General features: G+C 38.9%; 1 protein-coding gene and 1 long non-coding RNA gene across 3 annotated transcripts; one reads left to right on the top strand and one right to left on the bottom strand.

Moving 5' to 3' along the window:
- Positions 1 to 285: 285 nt before the first annotated feature.
- On the top strand, positions 286 to 26,166 carry CLUL1 (clusterin like 1). 2 transcript variants are annotated; one of them, XM_077900201.1, is made up of 8 exons: positions 287 to 1,354; positions 2,745 to 2,893; positions 8,068 to 8,235; positions 10,251 to 10,683; positions 15,445 to 15,582; positions 21,172 to 21,386; positions 24,442 to 24,626; positions 25,805 to 26,166. In XM_077900201.1, the coding sequence occupies exons 1-8, from the start codon at positions 1,249 to 1,251 to the stop codon at positions 25,806 to 25,808; spliced, it is 1,398 nt and encodes a 465-aa protein (XP_077756327.1). In that variant the 5' UTR covers positions 287 to 1,248; the 3' UTR covers positions 25,809 to 26,166. The 2 variants fall into 2 exon arrangements, with proteins under 2 accessions (XP_077756329.1, XP_077756327.1); XM_077900203.1 differs by lacking the exon at positions 25,805 to 26,166 and having other exon boundaries at positions 286 to 1,354; positions 24,442 to 24,630.
- On the bottom strand, positions 7,677 to 18,682 carry LOC144315531 (uncharacterized). The gene is made up of 3 exons (XR_013381246.1): positions 18,576 to 18,682; positions 15,439 to 15,572; positions 7,677 to 7,935 (listed from the first exon to the last, which is right to left on the bottom strand). It is a non-coding gene; the product is annotated as an uncharacterized LOC144315531 (long non-coding RNA).
- Positions 26,167 to 27,632: the final 1,466 nt, after the last annotated feature.

Raw genomic sequence — 27,632 nt, 5'->3', positions numbered from 1 at the left:
ATTACTTTCTATGGTAACACATGGTAACTAGACTTATCATGGTGATCATTTCATAAATTATGTAAATGTCAAATCACTATGTTGCATACCTGAAAACTAATGTAATATTGTATGTCAATTATACTTCAATCAAAAAATATTTGTGTAAAATAAAGGAACTCGAGGTCTTAATTCCTGATCATGTGCACAACCCGCCCTCTAGTGTTTCTTTCTAAACACTACCAAATTTTAAACCATATTCTTAATCTCAAAATGTTAGGTTAATAGGATTAAGAACTGTGTCATCAAATTAAAAGAAGGCTAAATCCCTGACACAGATGAAAATTAAATCAGAGAAAAGTGAAGGTCCTTTCAGAAGCTGGTGGTAACATCACTGGGGAGATACTGCAAAATTAGTGGTAAATATATTTCGTTAAAAAGTTTCATTTTATAGATAAGATCTTAACAGAGAAGAGTTAGTTCAAATGATAGATGTAGATTATGTAACTACTAGTACTGGTGTTATTTTATTATATTAAAAAGACCCAAATTTTGATTAAATAATGAATTTTTTTTCCAAAATAACAAACATACATAAAGCAGATCCCTTTGGGAGGAGTTAAGATAATCTAACTTATTTTATGTATTTAACTTTATTAAAGCACATATTTATATTTGGAATGTTTATAACAAAAGTATATCAAATCAAATTTAAAAGTAAATTCATTTTCTGAGAAGAAAAAATTCAATTGTTCACTATTCATATATCTTGACGGGTTTTATAAAGACATGGGAAAAATCTGTGAGGGTGTTTTTGCTTTCATAAAAAAATAAGTAATGAACTACCTAGGTAAAAACTTACTTGAACATTCAGAATTTTGGAGAAAAAGAATCCCTCTGACATATTTTAACTAATTCGTGCTTCAGGATGTTTACTGCTGACCAGAACATAAAATGAAGTACGGATTCTTTGGGGCTGTGATCTATACTATTCGTTGTCTTAAAGTTCAAATACTTCAGATGATGACCTCATTTAACTGTCATAAAGAATGTAAACAAAATAGGGACTTGGATTCTCTTTTTTAAAATTTATATTCCAAATCTCCTTATGTCTCAGGCATATTAGCATAACTTGTCTAAAGTCATAAAGAAAAATTGACAGAAAAATGCTTTGGATCACCATGTGTTTTCAATTGATGCTGGCAAAAACTAACCTAATGGAAGGCATTTGGTACAGGTTTATTTTTCTTTTGCAGTAACAGCAGGAACATGAAGCCATCACTCTTGGTGTTTACTGTGTATCTGCTATGGCTGAAAGATTGTCACTGTGCACCTACTTGGAAGGACAAAACTGATATGCATGGAAACCTGAAGGGTACGTTTGGTTTCTTTATCTTCTGCACGGTGTCCTGCTTGTATGTTTGCATGTCCTGCTGGCATTTACAGTGATTTACAGCAGAGAGATAACCATATTCATTACGGCCTTCTAGTTTCACGGTAAGATGTTCTCTAGGCACTTAAACCAAATAGACATGACGCCAAACATCTGGAATAAAAACAGAAAATTCCAGTCGAGTATCTGAGAACGTTCACATATCCAGATGTTTGCTATCGCATAGATAAAACTTGCCAACTTTTGCACTGCATTTCTTGGTATCATCCAGATGTTTGGTGTCCTCTCAGCACAGTTTTAATTAACAGTGACATTCTTTTCTAGCATTTGAAAAATTTAAACAATTAAAGTAATCTGTGCAGTTATTCTTGCGATAGTGAAAGAACGGGTTATAATGACATCAAATCTGGTCAGTCTATGCTCATTAACTTGTGACCTCTGCTTGATAATAAATGCTTTTGGGACTGAAGGCTTAGAAAAATAAATTTGTTAAAATGTTGCTTTATGGTTGTCTATAATTAAATTCGGTAGCAAGAATAAGGTCCTTTGGAAGCCACATTGACTATTGCAAAGAGAGAATGACAATGAATTTCACATCCACTACCAGTTTATTAGAGGTATATAAAAGGGGCGCCTGGGCAGCTCAGACCTGCCTTTGGCTCAGGTCAAGATCCCATGGTCCTGAGATCTAGCCCTGCATCATGCTCTCTGCTCTACAGGGAGCCCCTGCTTCTTCCTCTCCCTCTGCTTGCTGCTTCTGCTGCTTGAGCTCGCTCTCGCTCGCTCTCTCTGTCAAATAAATAAATAAAATATTTTTAAAAAATTTATTTTAAAAAAAAGGTGCATAAGAGATTTCTGGTAGGTTATTAAAGAATCTTGCATTATGTGAGATACTTTCTAGGTTTTTTTTTTTTTTTTTTTTACTTTCTAGGTTTGATGCCTCCTGGGAAGGCAATTGAAGCTGAAAGAAAGGGAAATTGTTCACTGTGTTTGAGGTTCCCAGTTGGGCATTTAATATAAATTGTCTGTGAAGAAAATTTGAATTTTTTCTAATATAAACACTTGAGTTTTAAGTGAGAGAGAAAAAATGGATAAATGGAAACAGGCCCTGAGGAAAGGGACAAGAATGAGGTTAAATGAACTCTGACTTGTCTAGGAGCTCAGAAGCGAGGAATAGAAGGTATTATCTATGTGGCAGCTGTGTCCATGTGGCAGCCAACAGCCAATTCATTGTGATCTGGTTTCAGGGTTTGATGCTGAAAAAGAACAGTAAAGTATTTAGGAGACATGAAAAATTGGTGAACTCACTGTAATTCTGATACATTATAATCTGATCAAATCTCAAAGGAAAAAACTGCAACATATCTTTCAGGTTTTTCTGAGGCTGGAGACATAGATGTAGATGAAGAGGTGAAGAAAGCTTTGATTGGTATGAAGCAGATGAAAATCATGATGGAAAGAAGAGAGGAGGAACATACCAATCTGATGAAAACCCTGAAGAAATGCAAAGAAGAAAAGCAGGTACAGTAATTGAGAATAACACCTGTTCTTAAATACAGCTAGGTCATAAATACTGTATTTCTTAGTGCAATTGATAAATTACTTCTTTCCCCTAATAATGGATTTTCTGGACAGCAACTCTTTTTTTTTGGTGGGGGGGGGGGATAGCAACTCTTAGTGGAAGAAAAGTTTGAAGGAAATTTCAAATTTCTTCCAAGAACACAGTCCTAGCAGAGTAGACCTTTGCAAAGAACTCCAAATCCAGGAATTTGGAGGATTTGTCTCTATTGGGAAAGTGCTACTTTCTTAAAAAGACTTTATCCTTAGTCCCTTCTGACTTCAGATATTAACTCAAAACTGTTCCAGCAGTTTTTGGCTAGATCTGTAGTCTCTAAGGTTTTTGATCTCCCATCCCTATTATTAAAATTATTATTAGCGTTCTCTCCTAAATCTAGGCACATTAATTTATTTATAAATTAGACACATGAATTGCTACCATTAATATCTCAAGGCATAAAATACATTTGGGGTGAGATTCAGCACTAGCCAGGGTGGATATTAAGTCCATATTTCAAATAATCTTCTGGATAGTATTTTGAAATTTTTTAGCCAATTACCAGATCTGATTAGATCATGGTTGGACTTTGTCATGTGACCAATAAAGAAAGAGCTTATCATGAAGAAGTATAAGCTCTGCCTTTTGCTTCTTGTTCACGTGACCCTAAATTATTCATATTTTTAAATCTGAGTGTTAGTTAAAAACTAGATAATAAAATGATCATTTACCTGCTTCCTCTTAACTAGCAATCAGCTCCAAGGGAATAAAGAGAGAGGGAACCATGCTCCTGGATCGTGGAGTACCCCACTTTCCCAGTGTCCTCCTGACCAGTTGGCAACATGCAGTGGTCTGACATAAGTACCACAAGACAGCACCAGTGTGTAGAAAATAGTACATCAGCCTAATCAATTTCTTTATTCAAATGCCTTTGATAGCTGCAGTTCAAACTGTCTACCATACCAATGGGAAGTATAATACAGGTTGACTCTCGACAATGCAGGGGTAAGGCATGCTGACCTCCAGTCAAAAATCTGCATATAACTTTTGACTCACCCAAGACGGAATTACTATGAGTCTTATTGACAGAAGCCTTATCAATAATATAGTCAAATAATACATATTTTGTATGTTATATGTAATATATACTATATTCCCACAATAAAGAAAAAATATTAAGAATATCATAAAGAAGAGAAAATACACTTACAGTACTGCCCTGTATTTATTTTAAAAATCCACATGTAAATGGACTCATGCATTCAAACCCATGTTTTCAAGGGTCGATTACACATCCAAATGTCCATAAGAGGATGTTAAAAAGTGTTCATATGTGGGATCCCTGGGTGGCGCAGCGGTTTGGCGCCTGCCTTTGGCCCAGGGCGCGATCCTGGAGACCCGGGATCGAGTCCCACATCGGGCTCCCGGTGCATGGAGCCTGCTTCTCCCTCTGCCTGTGTCTCTGCCTCTCTCTCTCTCTCTGTGACTATCATGAATAAATAAATAAAATCTTAAAAAAAAAAAAAAAAGTGTTCATATGTTACAGTATGAAGTTTAATATGTTTCTAAATTATGAACATTACATGGCTCCTAGTTTAATACCATTAACAATGAACATAACATTCAAAACAATTCAATTATTTTTTAAAAATTATTTTCCAGCTTTACCCTTAAATCAAAGAAGAAATCAAAACTGAGCAAAAATAATTTGGAAAACACTTTAGATTTTAACATTGAGAGAAAATTACTTTTAAATTCTATTTTTAGGAAGGTGTAAATGTGCTAAATCACACATAACATATAATCGTAACCATTTTTATGTATTATAATTCAATAGTTGCTAAGACACACACACAACGCTGTGCAACCACTCCAGAATTCCTTCCATCTGGCAAAACTGAAACTCTATACCCATTGAACAACTCCCCGCTTTTCCTCCCCCACCATCAATTTTTTTTTTAAGATTTTATTTATTCATGAAGACACAGAGAGACAGAGAGGCAGGGACACAGGCAGAGGGAGAAGCAGGCTCCATGCAGGAAGCCTGATGCGGGACCCGACCCCAGAACCCCAGGATCACACCCGGAACCAAAGGCAGATGCCCAACCGCTGAGCCACCCAGGCGTCCCCAATTTTTAAATTAAAACATAAAAATAGAAGTTTTAATATTTCCTCCTACACCTATACCTATAGATATGTATACATTGAGGGCCCCCACAGCACAGACAGCTGCTGGAATTCTTTATTTCTGAGCACAGTGGCCTCTGGCCATCCCTCAAGGCTCTGGAGCAGGGCTGTGACAGGCTGACCCCCCCAAAGCTATCCATGAGCCTGTCACCAAACTGGTTAATATTGTGTCCACACCTACCAGCCTTGTCACATGGGGTTCCTAGCAAGGAAAGACCACCTAACAGCTGCAAGCCCTCCTCCCTTTGGGCAGGACAAGCAAAAGATTTAAGGAAACCAAAAATAGCTCCTTCTGAGGAAAATGTGGAAGCCCTCCCCCCAGCTGGATTCCTCCCTGGTAGGCTTGTGAGCTGGCCCCTGGGAATAATGATGCTAGATATCATTTACGGGCCCTTTATAAAACCCAATATTACACAAAATCCTTCCAACATCTGTGTAAACCATTAATGTCACTTTACAGCTAAGGAAACTGAGGCTCATGATGTTGGTGACCGAGCTAACCCGGCACTGTAATGAATGACTGGGGACTAAGTCGGCTGGCAGTGCTGTGTCTCTGGGACCTAATGACTGTTTTTCTCTCCTTCCCCAGCCCCCCTACAAGCCAAGGGTGTAAAACTATGAAAAGAATGCTCTAGTTAGGGGTGGGTCAAGCAAGCAAATGCCGATTTCAGTTCTGGCCCCAGGAATCCCAAGAACTAGTTAGAATTTTTTTTCTTAAAAACTTTCTTATTGGGACTCCCAGGTGGCTCAGTGGTAGAGCATCCATCTGCCTTCAGCTCAGGTCCCAGGGTCCTGGGAGCGGGTCCCACATCGGGCTCTCCAGAGGGAGCCTGCTTCTCCCTCTGCCAATGTCTCTGCCTCTCTCTGTGTGTCTCATGAATAAATAAATAAAATCTTTTTAAAAAAACCTTCTTAATATATAAAAATTCACTGACATACTCTTAAGGTCTGGACACTCAAAAAGTCCATTTAAAAATGGAAAAACTTAAAAAAAAAAAGGAAAAACTTGTTTAACTCTGAGCCTCCCTAAAATTAAACTGAGGACAAATTATGACTTAGCAAATATGAGACTGGTGCCCCTGTCTCCCGACTACAGAGCACCACCTATGGCCTCAGGTGAGCCAGTGTCATTAGGGACTCCTCTGCAGCCCCTCCCTAGTAATATTTAGTGAGAGTCTCTGAAACGAATCAGAAGTAGGAAACTCCAGGGTGGCTTAAAGTGATTTGACCCTCACACCAAGTTTATATGGGACTTTGATAAACTGTAAACTACAGGAATAATCAGTGGGCGGGACATTTAGGAGAAACGGAAGGAATGGGCAGGGCTTTCCTAAACCAGAGATCTTCCTCCATGACATTTCATTACCGAAGCTTCTAACATGTGATTTAGTAATTGGTTTTTGCTGTGCTCTTGGAGGTGATTGGAAAGAAATCAGATAATCAAACACTAGGTGCCTTGCTTGCTTATCTCAATACAAATCCTTAAGTAGTAAAGCCTATTGCTATTCCTATTTGCTAAGGAAGATACTGAGGCTCAGAAATGTTAAGTAATTTGCCCAAAGGTACACAGCTAGTGTAGTTTGGAATTGGAAATATTGGGGTTTCAGTTTATGGTCACAATGAACAGGATATTTAAAATGAGGACTGACTGAGGAAGTGTGGGAAGTATTGTTTCCTGCTGTGGTAGGGTAACTTTCTTGAGAAGATGTAGGAACCCAAAATCGTTCTGCAATGACCAAGGAGGTAAGAAAATCCTCAAAAGATTCTCAGTGGCCAAGTGGTTCTTTGGGCTTAATATGCCAGGGAAGGGTGATTTCTTTTTCTCTTCCATTAGGTAAAAATGCACACTAAATCAGTTTTAAGTACAGAAATTTTGCTCCCTCATGTGATTTTTCACCTAAGGGAGTCACTGTTAGCTTGAGACTATTTTATGGAGGAATCTGTTATACACCATCATTCCCCTGCACTAGGTCTCCAGCTTAGAGGGAGCCAGTCTTTAAAAGTCCACACTTGCAAGGAGGCCAGGGGTTTAGGCAGGGGTGCTGGTCTTGAGGGAAGGTCCTGGAGTAGAGTTGAGGTTCTCAGGGCCAGCTGTCTCATCATCACCCCGGAGTGGAACCTGGACATTACAGCAAATCACCAGGAGAGGGAGTACTTGGAATACAGATGAGAAGAACCTCCCCCCCCACCCTCCACCCCCGCCCCCATCTTCAACCTCACTGCCAACACAGCATTTCTGCAATTAGAGTGTAATTTGCTAGGCAGATATGATTCGAAACAAGAATTGCACTTCCTTGCAATGTTTAAGCACATACAAAAATTAAAGGCAGCATAAATAAAGGAAATAAATTTCTAAGCTTTATAAGCCTTAAAGCCTACTCTCCACATCTTCCAAGAACTAGATGTGAAAGGCAAGTAAACAAGTAAATTATTGTTGTCCTCCAGAGTGGGGACCATGTCATGGTTCACCCACATCTAGTGTAATGTCCATCCCATAACAAGTACCCAATAAATAAATAAATTTGTTGAATGGACAAATGAATAGATGGGTAAGATTTGCAGGGTTTTTTTTTTAAGATTTTATTTATTTATTCATGAGAGATACATATAGAGAAAAGCAGAGACACAGGCAGAGGGAGAAGCAGGCTCCATTCAGGGAGCCCGACGTGGGACTCAATCCTGGGACTCCAGGATCACAGCCTGGGCCGAAGGCAGGCGCCAAACCACTGAGCCACCCAGGGATCCCCTGCAGTTTTGAGTAGGGATCGATCAGTGCCGTTTTCTTAAACAGAAAGGTTGATTCAAGTAGATCTGTCAGCAGCTAGGGGCCAGAAGAAAGAATGAAGGAGTACATCAGAATATGCATATTTTCTAAAGGGTGAAATCAGCTACGGTGATTCTATACACAGAATTAAGCAACAGAATAGAGTGTTTGTGTCTATTTTTTAATTAGGAAGCCCTGAAACTCATGAATGAAGTTCAGGAACATCTGGAAGAAGAAGAAAGTCTATGCCAGGTGTCTTTGACAGATTCCTGGGATGAATGCAAGTCCTGCCTGGAGAGTAACTGCATGAGATTTCACACAACCTGCCAACCTAGTTGGTCCTCTATGAAAAATACGGTAAGGGAAAAACAGAGCTCAAGGTTTCAGAATTCTTAAGGTACTTAGGCCAACTTAATTTTTAAAAATTAATTTATTTCATTATTTAGAATAGAGATGCCTGACCGGATATTGGCCTTTTGGAATCTAGAATCTTACATTCATGCTTGCTTATGTATGAACCACCTCTGTGCATTCAATTTATAAGATAAAACAGCCATTTGGTGTTTGTCTCTCCCTTTAATGATACTATATGTATCTCTCTTAGAAAGACTCTGAATCTTTCTGCCTCTTATTTGTTACTTATGAATATGTTCCCACTAGATTGTAAGCTCTTTGAGGGCAGGAACCATAAGTTATCTGTCTTCAATGAAGCATTGTAGGTATCTAATAAATGCTGAGTTGCATTCTGAATAATAGTATTATAGTCTCTGATTTTAACCTGCTTTAATTTTTTCCCTGGAGGCCAAAGATTTGGAGAAATTCTATGATTCCTGAATCTCTCCTTTGATAGGTTTGCCCTCTTACGGCAACACACACATGTGTACACATTCATGTCCTCTTTAGCCATATCTGTGCATGTCTAATAGGACTGGCATGTTTTCTTTTTTGTTCCCTTTGGCTACCATCTGGGCAGAGGGAATCGCAGAGGGTGGTGACCTGAATAGGATGAGCTCTGCCCCATAAAAGGCTCCTATTGTATTGGCCTGAATTTCTCGTCCCTTCAAGACATGAGCTGAATATGAAATCCAGTGAAATTTCCCTCTCCATATCAGAGCATGATCTAATTAGAGTATGTTCCTGGCTTGGCAGTGCCATACCCAATTAAAGAGGGAGCAACCCCTAGGACAATTCACTTGCCAAGTTAATTTGCCTCCACTGTTAATTGCATCTGTTCTATTTTTATAGCCACTGTCACTCTCCAAAATACCAGAATCCAGTGAATGAGCACTGACTAGAAGTCAGGAGATTTGGAAACCATTCCTGTCTCTGCCAGTTGTGTGACTTTATAAAAATTTCTTGGGACTTTAAAGTTTGTTTTTATGCATCGATTCTGGTAAATAAAAGCTGGCAGAGAGAAGGGCAGACAAACTACCCAGATTACTTTTTGAGGAAGGCACGAGTAATCTAAGAATTCTTGGAGAATTCTTTGAATAGCACTGGGATGCTACATCTGTGATGTTTGATAGTTGGTATGCTCCATAACATTCAACGTGGCCACATCATTACCATAGAAGGGCAGCTGTGTTCTTGCACAAACTTAGGTACCATATAGATGTACAGCACGGTATGATTGCTGAAAAATACTCTCCCATGGAGTGTAAAATTCTGCAGTCACAGCTTCATTTCTTTGACTATAGCCAAGGACGGTGTTGATCACTACTAATATGTAATCATCCCTAAGTAACCTATTTAACTCTATCAGGCATCTATAATTCAATGTGAATGTGTTTACCTTTTCCTTTCCATGGACTAATTTATGAGACAAGAAAGAGGAGACCATAAAGGCACTAACGATGTTCCACTGAATGAAACAAACCAAAAACAAACAAACAAACAAAACAAAACAAAACAAAACACAACACAAAGAACCTAAGCCCTAAGACAGAGGTGAAAGACAAGAGCTTTCTTCACAGTTTTGGGGCAACCTACACAGTACCATACCTTTAGACCATGGCATGTCAACTACTGCCTGTACATCAGGCTGTGGCTTGTCAACAATATTAAAAATATGGCCTTTTTAGGTATTTGGTAGGCATGTAAAAACAAGGAAGAATTTCAGATCAAAGTTAAAGGTACAAAAATGTTAATAAATTATCTTAAAATGAGTCACCTTTTCCTAGCTTGCCCAGAATTGTTTTTGATTTACAACGACCACTGTTAAGTTGACTTTAAAATTTACAATAAGAAATTATCCATGTCAATTACCCTTCCATTTAAAAATAATATAATAAAATTGATTTTTTTTTTAAAAAAAAGAAATGGTCCAGAAAGAAAATGAATTTCTTATTCCATTTTTATCCTCTACCCTACAGGTCGAACAGTTTTTCAGGAATATATATCAATACCTGTTTCCTTTTGATGAGGATAATGAAAAAGATCTCCCTGTCGGTGAAAAGTTCATTGAGGAGGATGCACAAGTAGCTCAAATAGAGAATGTGTTCAACCAGCTGACTGTGGATGTGAGATTTCTCTTTAACAGAAGTCTTAATGTCTTCAAACAGATGCAGCAAGAATTTGACCAGACTTTTCAATCATATTTCATGTCAGATACAGACTTAATGCAGCCTAACTTTCTTCCAGCTTTATCTAAACAGCCAAGGAAAAAAGCAGATCCTGTGCAAAGTTGGGATATTCCCAGCTTCTTCCAGCTGTTTTATAACTTCAGTCTCTCTATTTATCACAGTATCAGCACAACAATCACCAAGACGCTGAATGCAATAGAGGATTTACCAAAACAAGACAATGGCAAGTATTAAAAGATGATCTTTACTTAGATGTGAATACTAAGGTCAAGCTTTGTTTACCTTTAGAAATAGTAGACATTTCTAAGTCATTGTACAATGTTTCTAAGAGTGACAACTTATGGATAATCAAAGTTGCAGAGCCTCTTAGAGAAAACTTTGAAGTCACCCAAACACCATCCCTCCTCCATCACTGTCAAGAGCCCTGTGGGGCAGTTCTCTCTGTTTAAAGCAAATTTTCAAAGCTGAGAAACAAAATGCGTGAGAAGTTGAAAAAACTGGTTGCCTCCTTTATTAAAACTCTTGTAGGTATGCTCAGCTCTATTCTGCTTGAACACCACAGGATTTCCTTAAAATCAGTCTTGACTCCTCAACTCCCAGTGTGGGTAGGAGCCGAGTATCATGTATTAACCAGGTCACGTTTAGTGTCCTCCACAGCCAACCCACCCACCCACCCCCCACCGCATCACTGCCATAATCCCTAAAATTGTAACATTTATGCACAAAACCACAGAAGATGTTCACAGACAAACTCAACTACAGAAATCAGAATGTTTGTAAAGGATAAGAATTCCCTTCTACCAATACCAAACATGCCCCAAGATATTCCATGTTGCAAACAATGGAGATACCTTCCTTGGCCTTCTGTAGAGTGGCTGGAACACAGCATCTCAGAAATGAGAGTTGCTGCGTGGGCTAAGGTAGGATCTACATTTCCTGAGACTTAATCTTACAGACCACAAGCCCATGTGAAAGAACACTCCTCTCTGACATGAAAAATGATGTGGGCTCCTAGAAATCCTGCGGTTTGTAACAACATGGATGAGCCTGGAGGGCATTCTACTAAAGAAATCCACACACAGAAGGACAAAGACTCTATGGTACTACTTATATGAGGAATCTAAACTAGTCCAAGTCATGGAAGCAGAGTGCAGAATGGGGTTGCTGGGAGCTGAGTAGAGGGGTAAATGGGGAGAGGTTGGTCAGAGATACATACGCTTCTGTTATTCAAGATGAATAAGTCCAAAACTTTGAAGTCCAACTTTGCTGGACTTTGCTGGACTAGTGCCTATTGTTAAAAATACTATACTGTATACTTAAAAATTTCCCAAGAGGGTAGATCTTATGTTAAACATTCTTAATAATGACAATGATAATAATGATAAATAAGAAGGCAGGAGAACATTTTTGGAAGTGATGGATAGGTTTATGGCATAGATTGTGGTGATGGTTTCATAGGCTTATCCTTCTCTCCACATTCTCTAAGTTGTATATATTATTTATGCACAGCTTTTTGTATGTAGAAAGAAATGGGCTCCTTCTAGATATTTTCCAATTATATCAGCAGTATAATTGGCAACATCTGAATCAAATTCTCAAAATTACCATGACATTGCATCACTGGTCTCTATGTAGAAGGGGCCTACCTCACGGTACCAGAAGCTGAAGCCAAAACACAACGGCTGACATCCTTCCCGTCCCATTGTTCCATGAGCAGGGAACGGCCATCATTCCTGGAATCATTTTTGGGTTCTATTTCAGGGTCTGGAGGACTTTTCTTGTAAGTCAAGTGTTTTTTCTGGTATTCTATTCTGAGGTTCCAAATTCATCAATCTTCAGGAAAAGCATCAATGCAGTAGACGAAATATATCAATGCTGGGGTGATATTAAATAATTTTTGCCTGAATTTTTAAATAGATGTCAAGTGTTTGGGGATAATATTCAGAATGTGTTCATTGGAACAAAATAGTGCCCTCCCCCCGTCTTTCACACTGTATACAACCTCACACGTGGGTTTTTACATTCAAATGTGCACAGGAGTATATAGTGATTCATTGACTTTGAAATCTAAATAACTTCCTAATCACTGCAACTCCCTCCCACCCCACCGACTAAGAATGTAGGTTTCCACAACCTCTGCCCAAGCTCCCTCCCCATTCTCACACCCCAGCACCAGCCCCAGCTGGCCCTCTGCACAACTTCCACCTTGTGTGTTACACTCTTATACCCTCCTTCCTCTGCTGTCCCTCCCCTAAGCAGACAGTGCACAGCTAGCTCAACAGGTGAGACATTTTCTTCTCAGATGAGCACATGTGGCTTATTTATCAAGAATAGTCAGGCAGGGGTTACAGGGCATTTGCAAGTGAGTTCCATCACTTTTCTGGACAGGTGGTAGGTGAGCAATAAACCTAATCCTCCTGGAAAATCTGCCTAATGAGAAGATATTTTGAGCTTTGCCCCTGGGTAGACAGAATAATAGCTGCCCAAAAGCATCTACACCCTAATCCTCAGGACCTGTGACTCTGTTGTGTTACACAGGGAGGGGAAAGTAAGATTGTAGATGGCGTTGAGGTTGCTTGTCAGTTGACCTTAATATGGGGAGATTATTCTGAATTATCCATGTGGCCACAAGGGATCTCAAAAGTAGAAGAGGGAGGCAGAACAGAATCTATGGAGATGGTAACATGAAAAGTACTCGCCCTTTCTGGGTAGAGGAAGGGGGTCAGGAGCCAAGGACTATAGTTGAAATTGGAAAGGCAAGGAAATGGATTCTCCCTTAGAGCCCCCCAGAAAAAGAAAAAGAAAAAAAAAATCCCTGCTGACCTTGATTTTAGGCCAGTGAGACCCATTTCAGACTTCTGACTTCCAGAACCAGATCATTTGCATTGTTTCAAGCCATTAAAATTTGTGGTAATCTGTTGCAATGGCAACAAGAAACTAATACAAGCTTCTTGTCAGCTACAATGGCCAACACTGACCAAGCGAGCGCTGTGTATCTGACAACATTCGTGGATGGGCTTTAGTTGTCATGATTGTGCTAAGAACTAAAATTAGAAAAACACCTAAAATTGAATAATGAGTATCATTAAAAGAAAAGAGGCACCATTAAAAAATCTGAAACATTAGGGTGTCTGGGTAGTTCATTGCTTAAGTGCCCAACTCTTGATCTCAGCTCAGGTCTTGATCTCAGAGGTGTGAGTTCAAGTCCCATGTTGAGCCCCACAAAGGGTGTGGAGCCTACTTAGAAAAAAAAAAGTCTGAAATATTTTGTTTTTTAATATTTTTATTTGAGTGTGGTTTCATTTTAGACTTCATATGGGAGAATTTCTTTCCTACTTTGATCTTCCTAAACCTCAGTTCCTGAATCTGTTGAAAAACAATAAAATAGCTCTTGCAGCTGCCTCACGTGCCTTATAAACGACTGGATAGGATAGATAAGATTGTGTTCAATAAAACTGTGTGGTGTAGTAGCTTAATGCAGTGCCAGATGCTGGGAGATATGAGTTCTAATCCTACTTTAGAGAACATTTGCTGACTTTAATTTCCCCTTTAAGTGGAGTGGGGAGACGGAGGAGAGTAGATGATTGATAGGAGGGATGGCACCAGAAGGAGCTGCCTAGAAGGGCTGGAGGCTCTGTGATGGGTTACTACCATGATGCCATGGCACAGGAGAAAGAATTGGTGTCATATTGATCTGTAATTTGCCATCCCTTATCTATATACCAGATATTAATGTAGATGCTGGGAATAAGATAATGAATATCACACAGCCCCTGACTTTTAGGAGCTCAGTCCAGAAAAAGGAAAACAGATTATTGGACAATTATATCACCATATTATAAGTGAAATGACAAAAGAAGTTACGAAAGAATGGCATGATTCAAGTGACAAGAGCAAATCCCTTCCCTCAGTGAGGGGAATCTAACAGAGAAGACAAGAAAGCAAACAGTACATAAAGCAGAGGCAAGCTCTACAGCAGAACTCCTCACAGGGGTTCTGTGGGGGTGACAAGGGACGCTACCAATTCTACAGGGGACAGTTCAGAAAGCCAGGTGGGAGGAAAAGACTTTCTATTCAACAAAAAGAGATGGTTGCCTTACACACCACATGATCTAGCCAATGCTTCAGGTTTTTAACTAACAGACTTCACAATTCATCTCAAAATGACACGTTTCATTTTAAAATGTTGATGATTTAATATAAGAGAAAATCATCAGGTTGTAAATTAATAGTAAATGTTTCCTAATGTGAAACAGTTGAGAACGGTCAATTTTATGTTAGATTTTTTTTCACATCATCATTTTCATATAAATTATTAATTCCTCCAGAAAAAGGAAAAAGTTTTCTCAAAAGTTGATCAACTTTAGATATTTTCCTAAATCTTTGACCCATCATTCATAACATCATATATATGTAATGCAAAAGGAACAGCTTAGAAACAGACGTTCCCAGTACTTTGAAACTCCAATATACTTCCCAATTATAGCTTTAAAAAATTAAAACAATTATAAGAAAATGTTTTAAATAGAAATTGAAAGAGAAAAGTTCCCTATTATCTACAGGTTAATCCACTGACATCAGAAATAACAATAGCGGGTTCCGGCATCCGAGTCCCACATGGGGCTCCCTGCATGGGGCCTGCTTCTCCCTCTGCCTGTGTCTCTGCCTCTCTCTCTTTCTGTGTCTCTCATGAATAAATAAATAAAATCTTTATATATATTTAAATATATTTAAATATAATATATAATTTAATATATAATATATATATGTGATCCAAAATGTGATTGTTGGATCAAAGAATATATGCAATGTTTAATAGTTATCAAATTGTCCTAGCAAATGGCTGCAACAATATGCCCGCCTATGGCTGAATACAGAAAGATTTTGAAAGAACTTTCAAAAGAAAAATAAATGACATCACGTCCGCACCTTTAAAATGCAGAACTCTAATGAGATTAATGTGTAAACACTATGTTACCTGCAGATTCTAACCATGGAAGCCTGAGTTCAAAGACATTGCCTGTGCAGCACAGAGGACCGTATGGAGAATTTGGCCAGAATTTGTCAGAATGTTTCCAGTTTCATGCCAGATGCCAAAAATGTCAGGATTACCTGTGGGAAGGTAAATAATTATTATTTTCCAGTGTCTCAATAGCATTCTGGTCAGAGGTCAAAATTGCACTTTTACAAGCATCATGGGTTCATTTACTTTCCTTAGAGCACTTTTTTGCCAGCTTATTCCCATCTGGGGTGCTCAGTGTAGGTATGTAAACTTTTATTATTCCAAAGGTCAACTTGCCTTTTCTCTAATTTAAAATTCCCTCATTGTTCCTGTGAAGTTTTTTATGGTTAAAGACCAAGAAACACTCACGTGTGCAAAAAAGAAGTAGGAGCAAATTAGGGTACTCCTTCCTTCTCACTGCAAGGAGAAAGAAAGCCCACCATGGAAGCAGTCTTCCTATTGTATAAGCAAATTGTTAGCCAAGTGAGCTTTTTTTCCTTTAAGTGGCATTAACTCTTTCCAGTTGGTGAGTTAATTAGTAATTAAATATGTAAAGTGGCTCCTCCTCAGAAACCACATAGCCTTTCCCCACCAGACCTGACCAAGAGTGGTGAGAAATCCTTCTCTCCTCTGGCCCTTCTCTGTCCTCCCTCCCTCTCCTCATCTCTTCTCCCTACCCCTAACTAAAGTCACTCCTCCCACCTGCCAGGGCTGCCCCCTCACATATTTTCTTAAAAAGCCAAACGATAATTTTGATTCCTATGCTTCTGCTTCTTAACTCAGTAAAGCCCTGAAGGAAGGAGAAGCTAAAAACCAAGAAGGTTGAATATAAACTGGACCTTATTTCTCTTGCATTGCTAATTAAGTGACTCTGCACCTCTGTTTCATCACATGGAGAATGGGAATAATATATCTATGTATACAGGTGTTTTGCAGATTAAAGTATCTATGGGGACACCTGGATGGCTCAGCTATTGAGCATCTGCCTTTGACTCAGGGCGTGATCCAGGTCTGGGATCAAGTCCCACATAGGGCTCCTGCAGAGAGCCTCTGCCTGTGTCTCTACCTCTTTCTCTCTGTGTCTCTCAGGAAAAAATAAATAAAATCTTTAAAAAATAAATAAATCTATCATACTAATGATTTTCATTATTCAAGTTTTTGCTTTTTAAGTCATAGTTACAAGGTTACACACAGAAACAGAAGTTGTTTGGGTTGTTTTTTTTTTTTTTTAAGATTTTATTTATTCATGAGACACAGAAGGAGAAAGGGAAGCAGAGACAGAGGAAGAAGCAGGCTCCTCATGGAGTGGGAAGCAAGACTTGATCCCAGGACCCTGAGATCACAACCTGAGCCGAAGGCAGACACTTGACTGACTGAGCCACCCACATGTCCCTAGAAGTTTTTATAACAGAAAAATATGCACAAATACACTAATCACTTCCAAAAATAGTCCCACTCAAACATCCCATCTGTGTATCATTTACTTCCTTTCATCCATTTGAAAGCTTTGATGAATAATCTCTCCCTGTCATAAAATCATACAGAAGATGTGGAGAGGGAATTGGAAGAAAGTGGTCAAGAGGTACAAGCTTTCAGTTATAAGATAAATAGGTGAAAGGCAGGTAACAATATACAACATGATTGTAGTTAATACTGCTGTGTGATTTATAGGAAAGTTGATAAGAAGATCTTGAGAGGTCTCATCACAAGGAGAAATTTTGTTTCCTTTTTGTTTTATGTATATGACATGATGGACGTTAACTAAATCTATTCCAATAGTTATTTTATAATATATGTAAATCAAATCATACTGTATACTTTAATCTTATACAGTGATATATGCAATTATTGCTCAATAAAACTGGAAAAAATATGGAAGAAATCAGATAATATAGTACAATTGCCTCAGATAATCAATATACCTCAGACAATGCATCAGATACGCAGAGCGGATAACACAGAATACATGCAATGTGAATTGGCTGCTGCATAGATAAAACATCAAGTAAAGAATGCTCTATTGCACTCCCATACACCTTAAAAACTGATTATAAAATGTGTTTTGTATAATGGTATAAAGGATAAAAGAAAAAAACCCCACATGCCTACAACCTGGATTAAGAAGCCCTTTGTGTCCCTTCCAGAGCACATCCTCTTGATGCCCTCAAAAAGGAAACTGCTATTCTGATATTAGTGTTTATTATTTTTTTGCTTTTCTTTATCCTATTGTCACATGTATGTATATAACACACACACACAGCATACATAGCAACGTTTTACATGTTTTTAATTTTATATTGTCAAAGTATAATTTTTAAGTTTAAAACTATGACTCATACAAATATAAAATGAGCACATGTCAAGATTAATTTATCCTATTAATGAGGGAATCAGCAAAGTGTTAAAGCTGTTTCAAAGGAGTACAGGAGGGACACCTGGATGGCTCAGCAGTTGAGCACCTGCCTTTGGCCCAGGGCATGATCCCGGAGTCCCGGGATTGAGTCCCGTGTCAGGCTCCCTGCATGGAGCCTGCTTCTACCTCTGCCTGTGTCTCTGCCTCTCTCTCTCTCTGTGTCTCTCATGAATAAATAAATAAAATCTTAAAAAAAAACACACACACAAAGGAATACAGGAGAGACTGAGGTATTTATAGTCAGAACATTGAAGTCAGATTGCAAAATTAAATATAAAACTAGTTACTGTTCTAATGAGCAATAAAACTAAGTTTTACAGTGATGTTTTCTATTAGACCAAAATAATTTATATCTCTACTGGACAAAAAACAATTGTAGCTTTTCAATTTAAGATGTTCATTTAAGTACATAGAAGTACATAGAATCTGGCCCTGAGCAACAGTAAACAGTAAATCCAACAAAAGATGATCTCCCTAGAGAATCAAAGAGTCTTTAGTCTTGTAACCTTGAAAAGAATGTAGTCATTCTTCTGCCTTATTTCCAAATTCTGGATAATTTTTCTTAACAATAGAAATATTATTGCTTATGTATTCTTTGGCAACTTGGCTTGTCACAGTCGAGCTTGTGAGATTTAGCCATTTGACTACATGTTCTAATTCATTAATTCACTGCTATTTGTGTAGGCATATCACAACTTACCATTCTCCTTAAGTGTATTTAAGTTGCTTCCATGTTTTGCTCTTATACTTAATTCTTCTACATTTTGCTTTGCCTCTTCAATCAACATTTGATTCATTCTTCGTTCTAAAATGAAGCACATTGTTACAATTATAGATATAAGATCTTCTATATCTTAATTTTACGTTTGATAACTATTTTCCAAGACGTCATAAATCTTTTTGTTTTTCCACTAGTTACCATACATTTTTGGCCCTGATTTTAAACAGATCTACTGTGACTCTTTTCCTCTTTTCCCATATCAATTACTGGCAATGGATATATACTCCCAAATTTAAAATAGTAGTTTTCCTTATGAGAGGACAGAGAGAGGTTTTGATGTGGAGGGGCCACACTGGGGGCTTCATCTGTTTAGGTCATATTTCATTTCTTAATATAAGGGGAAGGCATATGGGATTTTACCAAGGAACTTCTGTCTCCTGTCCATTTTGTTATATGAGACCATATAATTATTAATTAAACTAGATCTCTTTTTTTAAGATTATTTATTTATTTATTTATTCATGAGAGACACACAGAGAGAGGCAGAGACACAGGCAGAGGGAGAAGCAGGCTCGTCGCAGGGAACCCGACGTGGGACCAAATCCCAGGTCCCCAGGATCACGCCCTGGGCTGAAGGCAGGCTCCAAACCGCTGAGCCACCCAGGCGGCCCAAACTAGATCTCTTTTGAAAGTGATATGGGTATATGAATAATTACTTAAAAACAATAGGCATAAACTGGGAAATCTCATAGGCAGAAGGGGACATATATATAGTAGATTAGAACAAAATAACCACAATAATTTACGGTTTCTTCCATCAAGAGATATTTTATTGTATATTTTATATATTTTTTTTTATTTTTCTAGTCATGAATTTGGGCTTGGCCATGGGTCTGTCCTTAGTAAATGAGATAGTGGCAAATGTGACCAAACTGCAGGCTTGACATGTGCTTGTAAATTAAAGCTTGTTTGGGGGCACCTGGGTGGCTCAGTCCCTTAAGCATCCGCCTTTGGTTCAGGTCGTGATCCCAGGGTTCTGGGATTGAGCCCCGTGGTGGGCTCCCTGCTCAGTGGGGAGTCTGCTTCTGCCCCTCCCCCCCCGCCCCACGATTCAATCTTTCTCTCTCTCAAATAAATAAAATCCTAAAGATCTACTAAATCCTAAGATCCTAAAGATTTTATTTATTTGAGAAAGAGGCAGGCAGAGAGAGGTTGAGAGCACAAGCAGGAAAACAGCAGGCAGAGAGAGAGAGGGAGAGAGAGAAGCAGGTTCCCTGCTGAGCATGGAACCCAATGTGGGACCCGATCCTAGGATCTTGGGATCATGATCTGAGCGGAAGGAGACGTTTAACTGACTGAGCCACCAAAGCGCCCCTCAAAATGTTATCTTGAATCACTTTCCAACGTATGTTACTGCAGATTTGTTTACTTTTTTAAAAGATGTATTCATTTTAAGAGAGAGAGCAGGTGCCAGCAAGTGAGTAGGGGGAGGGACAGCGGTAGAGAACCTTTGAAGCAGACTCCTCACCAATCAAGAAGCCTGACGTGGGGCTCGATCCCACAAACCATGAGATCCTGACCTGAGCTAAAACCAAGAGTTGAATGTTCAAGCGACTGAGCCACCCAGGCGTCCCAAATTTGTCTACTTCTAAGTACCAGGGTCTCCCTCTCCTGAAGATCCCAAAACGATTTCTGAAAATGTATGCGGTTCCAGGGAATCCTGTGTTATAATCTTAAGCATCAAAAAGAAACCAATAAACTGAAGGTAAGACCTCAGATGAGGCAGTCACCCAGCTCTGGCTAGTGGATCCTCTCCTGCCCCTATTTTCCTAAAGGCAAGGCTTTTTGATAAACGGTAAAAGACACGGTTTAAAGTCTGTGGTGATCCTTACGATCCTAAATGCCCTACCACACAGACACTTCCATAGCTTTCAGATAATCTTTCCACAGGATCACGCTGCTCATCAGCACAGCTATGTAAATTCCTATAATCCTGGTTCAGTTCAGATGGCTGTTGTGCAACATAGCACAGAGCTGCAGAATCATAGTGCCTGGTAAGCACAGGGGTCTATTTCTCTGTGCTGTGTCAACTGCAGCTTGCCTGGTGGCCCTCCTGCACCTCTCAGGGTGATGCAGCCTCCACGCTATGGAGCAAACCCAGTTCTGCCGTCAGGGGAAAGGACACAGGATAAATCCTGAACTGTTCCATAGGCTTCCTCCAGAAGTGAGACACATCACCTTGAAGATTGCCACAGTCAACTTCAAGGTGGCGGAGAAGCACAATCTCCCATGTGTCCCGGTCAGAATGTCAGTGAGTAGCCCTAATGACCCTTCAGAAACACTACAGAAAGGAGGAAAAGAAAAAGGAACATTTGCTAAATCTCCAGGGTGTGCCTGACCTGAAGCAGGCACTTCACCGTGTAATTTCATTTACCCCTGTTTTACCTAATTGAAAATTCACTCAAGGTCCAAAAGCTGGAAATGGAAAGTTTAAGGGCTGGGATTTACACCCACACCACCCAACCCCAAATTTCAGGGGCATTTTCCTTTACCATGTTGTCTTCTTCTTTGCTAGACTGTCCCGATGTACCTGAACTACACACAAAAGTAGATGAGGCCCTCGAATTGGTCAACATATCCCATCAGCAATATGCCCAGGTTCTCCAGATGACCCAGCACCACCTGGAGGACACCACATATCTGATGGAGAAGATGAGAGAGGAATTTGGCTGGGTGGCTGACCTGGCAAACCAGGCCCCAGGAGCTGAGAACATCTTTGATTCCACAAAGGTAAGGGAGAGACCCAAGAACCGATATGGAGATTACATGTGCATACTATGATTTTTTTTTTCTGTTAATTCACTTCTTAAGCACTCTGCATTTGAAAACAAGCTGTGGGAGGATATTCATATTTCCATCATGATTGTATTGAGGCTGACTTGATATAATGTAGTGCATGTCCTTAGAAACAAGAAACTCTATACAGAAAACCAATTTAAAATGCAAAATATTTTCTAATCCAGACATGGCCAATTCTGCTTAGAGCTACAGGGATGCACTTAACTGATTCCAGTAATCTTGAAGAAATCTGACAATGTACTTTTTAAGTGAGAAGACTTCCAGGTGAAGCAACAGTTCAAATGCTGACACTGGTACTTAGCAGCGCAGCAAGTTTGGGAATGTTCTGGAACCTTTCTAGGTCTCAGTTTTTCTACTTGCAAAATGGAGATAAGAATAAGATACCTTAACACAGAGGACTGTAAAGCAATTAGTATAGATTCTTTATCCAGAGCAAGAACTTTGTAAATTACAGCTCTCAATAGCTTTTCAACATTGAGAATTAAACATATTTGTATACTAATATTCACATCAAAACATATTGCCATCTTAAATTGCACTTGTACCGTGTCTCCTACATTCAGGCAATTAACTCCTGTGGCATAGAATAAAACAGTGACTGAATTTCTCTTCTGACCAACTGCTCCAACCCCCACTCCCACAACACGCATACCATTAATATACAAATACACCAGGCTAGTGACTCCTGATGAGGTTAGTTACTGACCGGTTCCTAAAAAGAGCTGGATACAAAAATCACTGGGCAGAAAACTGAAGAAGCAATATTTTATGCAGCATGTAAAGTCAGAGCCTTAACCCAGGGATCCTTTCGCCAGCTTTCACTGGTGCTGCTGCTAACTGCTCATCCGGCCCCTAAACCTTCTTCAAAGGATTGCCCAAGGGGCCACTTAAGAGCTTCCTGCAGCTGCAAGCCAGAGATCACCTGAAGCCATATTCTAGATTAGCTTTTTCCTCTTGTCTGTTGCTTGCCTCATTCCCCCAAAAAATTTCACCTGAAACCACCCTTAATCTATCACTTGCATCAGTCTCAGGCTCTGCTTCCAGGGAATCTGACCTAAAACATTCTGTGTCCTACTATTTCTGTCTCTTTCAGACTGCAAAGTTGTGGTTGTGTGGCTCAAGACAGGTTAGAGGGTCACAACCAGCACATTGAACAAACAAAAACAGAATAGGGCAGACTAGAAGAGAAAATATTAGACTGCATTGTGTTTAACAAATCGTATGCATATATCATGGAACTTCCATTTCCATTGTGTGTGTGTGTGTGTGTAAATACGTGTGAATACATATATGTAAGATGTGTGTTTTTGAGTAGTGATGCAAAACATCACAAAGGGTTCTGACAACCACTCTCCCATCTCAGCTGATTCTGATTCATTTACTTCATTAGATAGATCATACCCAAGGAGAGTAAAATAATTCAGTATAATTGATCATTCTCACAAATACAGACTTTCAGCCAATGAGGAAAAGGTCTTGTCCTGAAGAATAAAATTTGAAGAAAAGTTTGAGCAGTGCTTTCAATCTTTAAAAAGTTACAGCCAAGAGTTCATTGCTTTCAGCAGCAGCAGCATCTTCCATTCTATGCTTCAGTTGGCTTCTATTCCAGTATCTCTGGGTAATGCTAACAGACTTACCTGAAACCCTTTATATTGATAACAAAGGCAGCTCTACCTAAGAATCTCCATATAAAATAAGATTATGGTTTTCAAGGATACATGGTTCTAATAATCATTGTCACTAAAGAGCACTTACTATGTGTCAGGCAATGTTTTAAGACTTTTTTCCATACATCAGATCCTTTAATGCTCTCAATGATCCTACCGGTATTGTTTTTGAACATATTTCAGATGAGGCACACAGAAGTTAAATAACTTGTCTGAGGTCACACAGCTAGGAAGCAGTAGAACCGTAATTCAAAACCAAGTAGAACTTCTCCAGAATTGCTGGACTTAACCACTTTGCCAAACTACCTGTAAATGTTATTTTTCTCAAAACAGCTCTTACTTTATCATGTAACAGAAAGTGCAAAGCCATAGAACAGCAAGTTCCGAAGAGGAATGCACAAATCCCAGCAGGTGAAAAAAGTGATGCCCCTCAGGTTGTAGTTACATGGTGTTAGTTTTATCATTATTTATTAAACTAGACAAAAATGATTTATGCAGTTTCCATGTGGGTTATAGTCACCGGAAGGAAAAGGGGGGAAATCAGGTTAGCTATTCCTTTACAAACTGGAATTAAGAAGTTCTCGGTTTTTATTTGGCTTCTTAATGTTTTGTTTTAGTTTTTTTTAGGATTAGGGGGTTATTCGAAAACATTTTCAAAATAGTTCTCTTAAGGTTACATCAACTTGCATGTCAGTACAGTTTCATTTAAGTTATTGAAATCGAAGTATATGTACTTGAGAATTCATGAAGAGTAACCGCCGTGACTTTCAGACAGTTGGTTCTCACAGAAACCACACATGCAACCATAAATTGTAAATTTCCTAGGAACACTCAGTATAAAACTTGGTGTGTCACATTAATATTTGTGACAGTGTCAGTTGTGCTCACCAAACATTCCATCTGTTCGTTCATATTTTCTAGCTCCTCTTGCTGTTAAGTGATGCCATGTGGCAAGTTCTGGCCGCGTGAACCAAACTGACAAAGGTTATTTCTAGACTTAGATGAAGGGCCTGTGTGTGCTTATCTACTCTCTGTCTCTGCCATGGGCACAAAGAAAGCCAGGTGTTCCTCATGCTACAGGCATGAGATGACATGCCATTGTCAACCAGGGTCCTGAGGGGTGGAGGCTGGACAGAGTCCCTGAAATGGACATGAAATATATGGGAGAAAGAAATGTTTGCCGTGTGAAGCCATTGGGTTGTTGGGGCTACTGTGTTACCTCAGCACAGCCTAGCCTAGCCTGACTAATGTGCTATTAAATTAATCCTGAATGTGCACTGGGGTTTAGTAACCATTTACTGTGTAATCCTTTTTCTTAGATGGTTCCAAACATACATGAAGGGAATTTTTCCAAACAAGACGAAACGATGATAGACTTAAGCATTCTGTCTTCCCCGAACTTCACACTCAAGATCCCTCTTGAAGAAAGTGCTGAGACTTCTAACTTCATTAGCTACATGCTGGAGAAAGCTGTGCAGCATTTTAAGAAACATTTTAAAACTTGGTAAGCAGAGTCACTGGTTAGACATGCCTTGTAGATAGGAATAGTCGATTCATAAAAGGAAAAGACAGCAAAACCAGTTTTAAATACCTAGCAAATAGGGATGCCTGGCTGGCTCAATGGGAAGAGCATCTGACTCTTGATTTCAGGGTCATGAGTTTAGGCCCCTTGTTGGGGATGGAGCCAACTTAAAAAAAATAAAATACCTGAAAATATGTTCAACCTCATTAATAATCAAAGACATAAAAATGAAGACAAGATAGCAGTGTGTGCCTCTCAAATATGTAAATTTTAAAAAATACAGGGACGCCTGGGTGGCTCAGTGGTTGAGAGTCCACCTTTGGCTCAAGTCATGATCCCCGGGTCCTGGGATCAAGTCCCACATTGGGCTCTCCTCAGGAAGCCTGCTTCTCCCTCTGCCTCTCTCAGTGTCTATCATGAATAAACAATAAAATCTAAAAATAATATAAAAAATTATGATAGGAATGTGATGAAAGGGGAATTCTTATATGTTATTGGCAGGAACACAAACTGTTTTTGCCGTTTTTGAAAATAGCTTTTTAAAAATATAATTTATTTATTCATGAGAGACAGAGAAGGCAGAGACATGGGCAGAGGGAGAAGCAGGTTCCTCCTAGGGAGTCTAATGCAGAACTCCATCCCAGGACCCCGGAATCACGACCTCAGCCAAAGGCAGATGCTCAACCACTGAGCTACTCAGGTGCCCCTGAAAATAGCTTTTTTTTTTTTTTAAGATTTTATTTATTTATTCACGAGAGACACAGGCAGAGGGAGAAGCAGCCTCCATGCAGGGAGCCTGACATGGGACTTGATCCTGGGGCTCCAGGATCACGCCCTGGGCCGAAGGTGGCGCTAAACCGCTGAGCCACCCCGGCTGCCCCTGAAAATAGCTTTTTGAAAAACTATTTGATTATGCATGTCAAGAGCCATAAAACTTCTTTTTGTTACAACAACTCAACAACTCTATTTCTGGAATTAGTCCTAAGGAATAAATCATTTTTTTCTTCTAAAAAAAAATGGGTTTCCATCATTTTGGTAGTTTTTTTTTCAAAAGCCAAGAACATTTACTCTATTACCCATTCTGAACTTTTACAAGAAAAAAATACTGTCTATAAAGAATTTATTAATATTTTGGTTTTTGCTGCTTTTTTTTTTTAAAGGTAAGACCTGAAGCATCCTATACCTGCCAAGTAGAATTACCTCTTCGGGTACCTCTGAGATCTGAAAATCCCAAATGTATAAGATAATGTAATAAATGAAATAGCAGGAAAGTATGTCAGTTACATATTATGAACTACTGTTAATTTTCTTATGTTGAATGGCAGTTTCATAGCTATTGGAATTGAGTTAAAGTAAAATTCCTTTTTAAGAAAATCACATGTACACATTACTAAATTCTATGGTAGGTTAGTAGTTCTTTGTATATTAAATAAATATAAAATTACCAACGTGACTGTTTTCTATCATTTCTACTACAAATATGCCACCTTCTAATTAACAAAGGACACTTCTTTCAATTTGCTTTTGAATTTACAATAATTGACATTTTGAAAAAAAAAATCTATAATTCGCTCCTTTGTTTAGTAAAAACCTGTAACTTCTGCATCTATTTTTTTTATTGTGGTAAAATATATAGAACAAACTGTATTATTTTAACCATTTTTAAGTGTACACTTCAGTAGCATTAAGTAAATTCACATTATTGTGCAGCTATCACTCCCATCCATCTCTAGAGCTGATTACATCTTCCCCAAACTAAACTCTATACCCATTAAACACTACTTCCCATTTATCTCTTCTCCCTGTCCCTTTGAGCACTATTATCCTTTCTGTGCCTATGAATTTGCCTCCTCTAGGCATTGTTTTTTAAAATTGGCACAACAGGGCAGCCTGGGTGGCTCAGCAGTTTAGCGCTGCCTTCAGCCCAGGGCGTGATCCTGGAGACCCCGGATCGGGTCCCAGAATCGAGTCCCGCGTCGGGCTCCCTGCATGGAGCCTGCTTCTCCCTCTGCCTGTGTCTGTGCCTCTCTCTCTCTCTCTCTCTCTCTCATGTCTTTCATGAATAAATAAATAAAATCTTTAAAAAAATAAATAAATACAAATAAAATAAAATTGGCACAACAGGGTTTCCTTAGAGCAAGGCCATACATATTTTATGGAAAATACAAGATGTCTTTGGGTGACACTTAACCTCATAATTTGAACCTTAGTGCAATATAATAATTGGAGAGTCATTTGCCAGTTTATGTCACTTAAGGTTACATTGGAAATATATTTATAGTCAGTCTTTCAAGTTATGGAAAGGAATACATATTGATCAAAATCACAAATATATCATACATTTCTATGACCATTAAACATATAAAATACAATTTTTAACAGAAATACATCCGTTAATGAGAAAGAAGAGCTTTTCCCCCTAATAAGTTAATGTATCCATTGATACAATTCTTTCCTAGAATAACATAGGATTTAGCATCCATACTAGCCTTATTTTTTATTTTTTTAATTTTTCCAAAGATTTTATTTATTTATTCATGAGAGACACATAGAGAGAGAGAGAAGCAGAGACACAGACAGAGGGAGAAGCAGGCTCCATGCAGGGAGCCCAATGTTGGACTCAATCCCAGGTCTCCAGGATTACACCCTGGGCCGAAGGCAGGCACTAAACCGCTGGGCCACCCAGGGATCCCTATTTTTTATTTTCAAAAATGCAAGTGCTAGGAAACAGGCTAGCATGAATGCACTGGGGATTGGAATGTTTTTTCCCTCGTGGACCTAAAATAGTTCCTCTGTACAGTTATCATGCTAAGCCCTGAATAATGTATAGAACTGTTGAAGCACTGTATTGTAAACCTGAAACTAATATAACACGGTATGTTAACTATACTGGAATCAAAATTAAAACAAAAAAAAATTAAAGTAGTTCCTCTGTACCTTCAGTAACCCTTTACCGAGTTATGCAATCATCATAACACTTGTCACTAT

The sequence above is a fragment of the Canis aureus genome, chromosome 6 (assembly GCF_053574225.1).
Source record: "Canis aureus isolate CA01 chromosome 6, VMU_Caureus_v.1.0, whole genome shotgun sequence".
Lineage (NCBI taxonomy): Eukaryota > Metazoa > Chordata > Mammalia > Carnivora > Canidae > Canis > Canis aureus.
This window is presented reverse-complemented; position numbering and strand designations above follow the sequence as displayed.

Bases quoted from the DNA above. Each gene is read 5' to 3' on its own strand.
- CLUL1 (XM_077900201.1), top strand. From the start codon at position 1,249: ATGAAGCCATCACTCTTGGTGTTTACTGTGTATCTGCTATGGCTGAAA. The intron at 2,894-8,067 runs GTACAGTAATTG...TTTTTTAATTAG, and splicing joins AATGCAAAGAAGAAAAGCAG to GAAGCCCTGAAACTCATGAA. The intron at 8,236-10,250 runs GTAAGGGAAAAA...TCTACCCTACAG, and splicing joins GGTCCTCTATGAAAAATACG to GTCGAACAGTTTTTCAGGAA.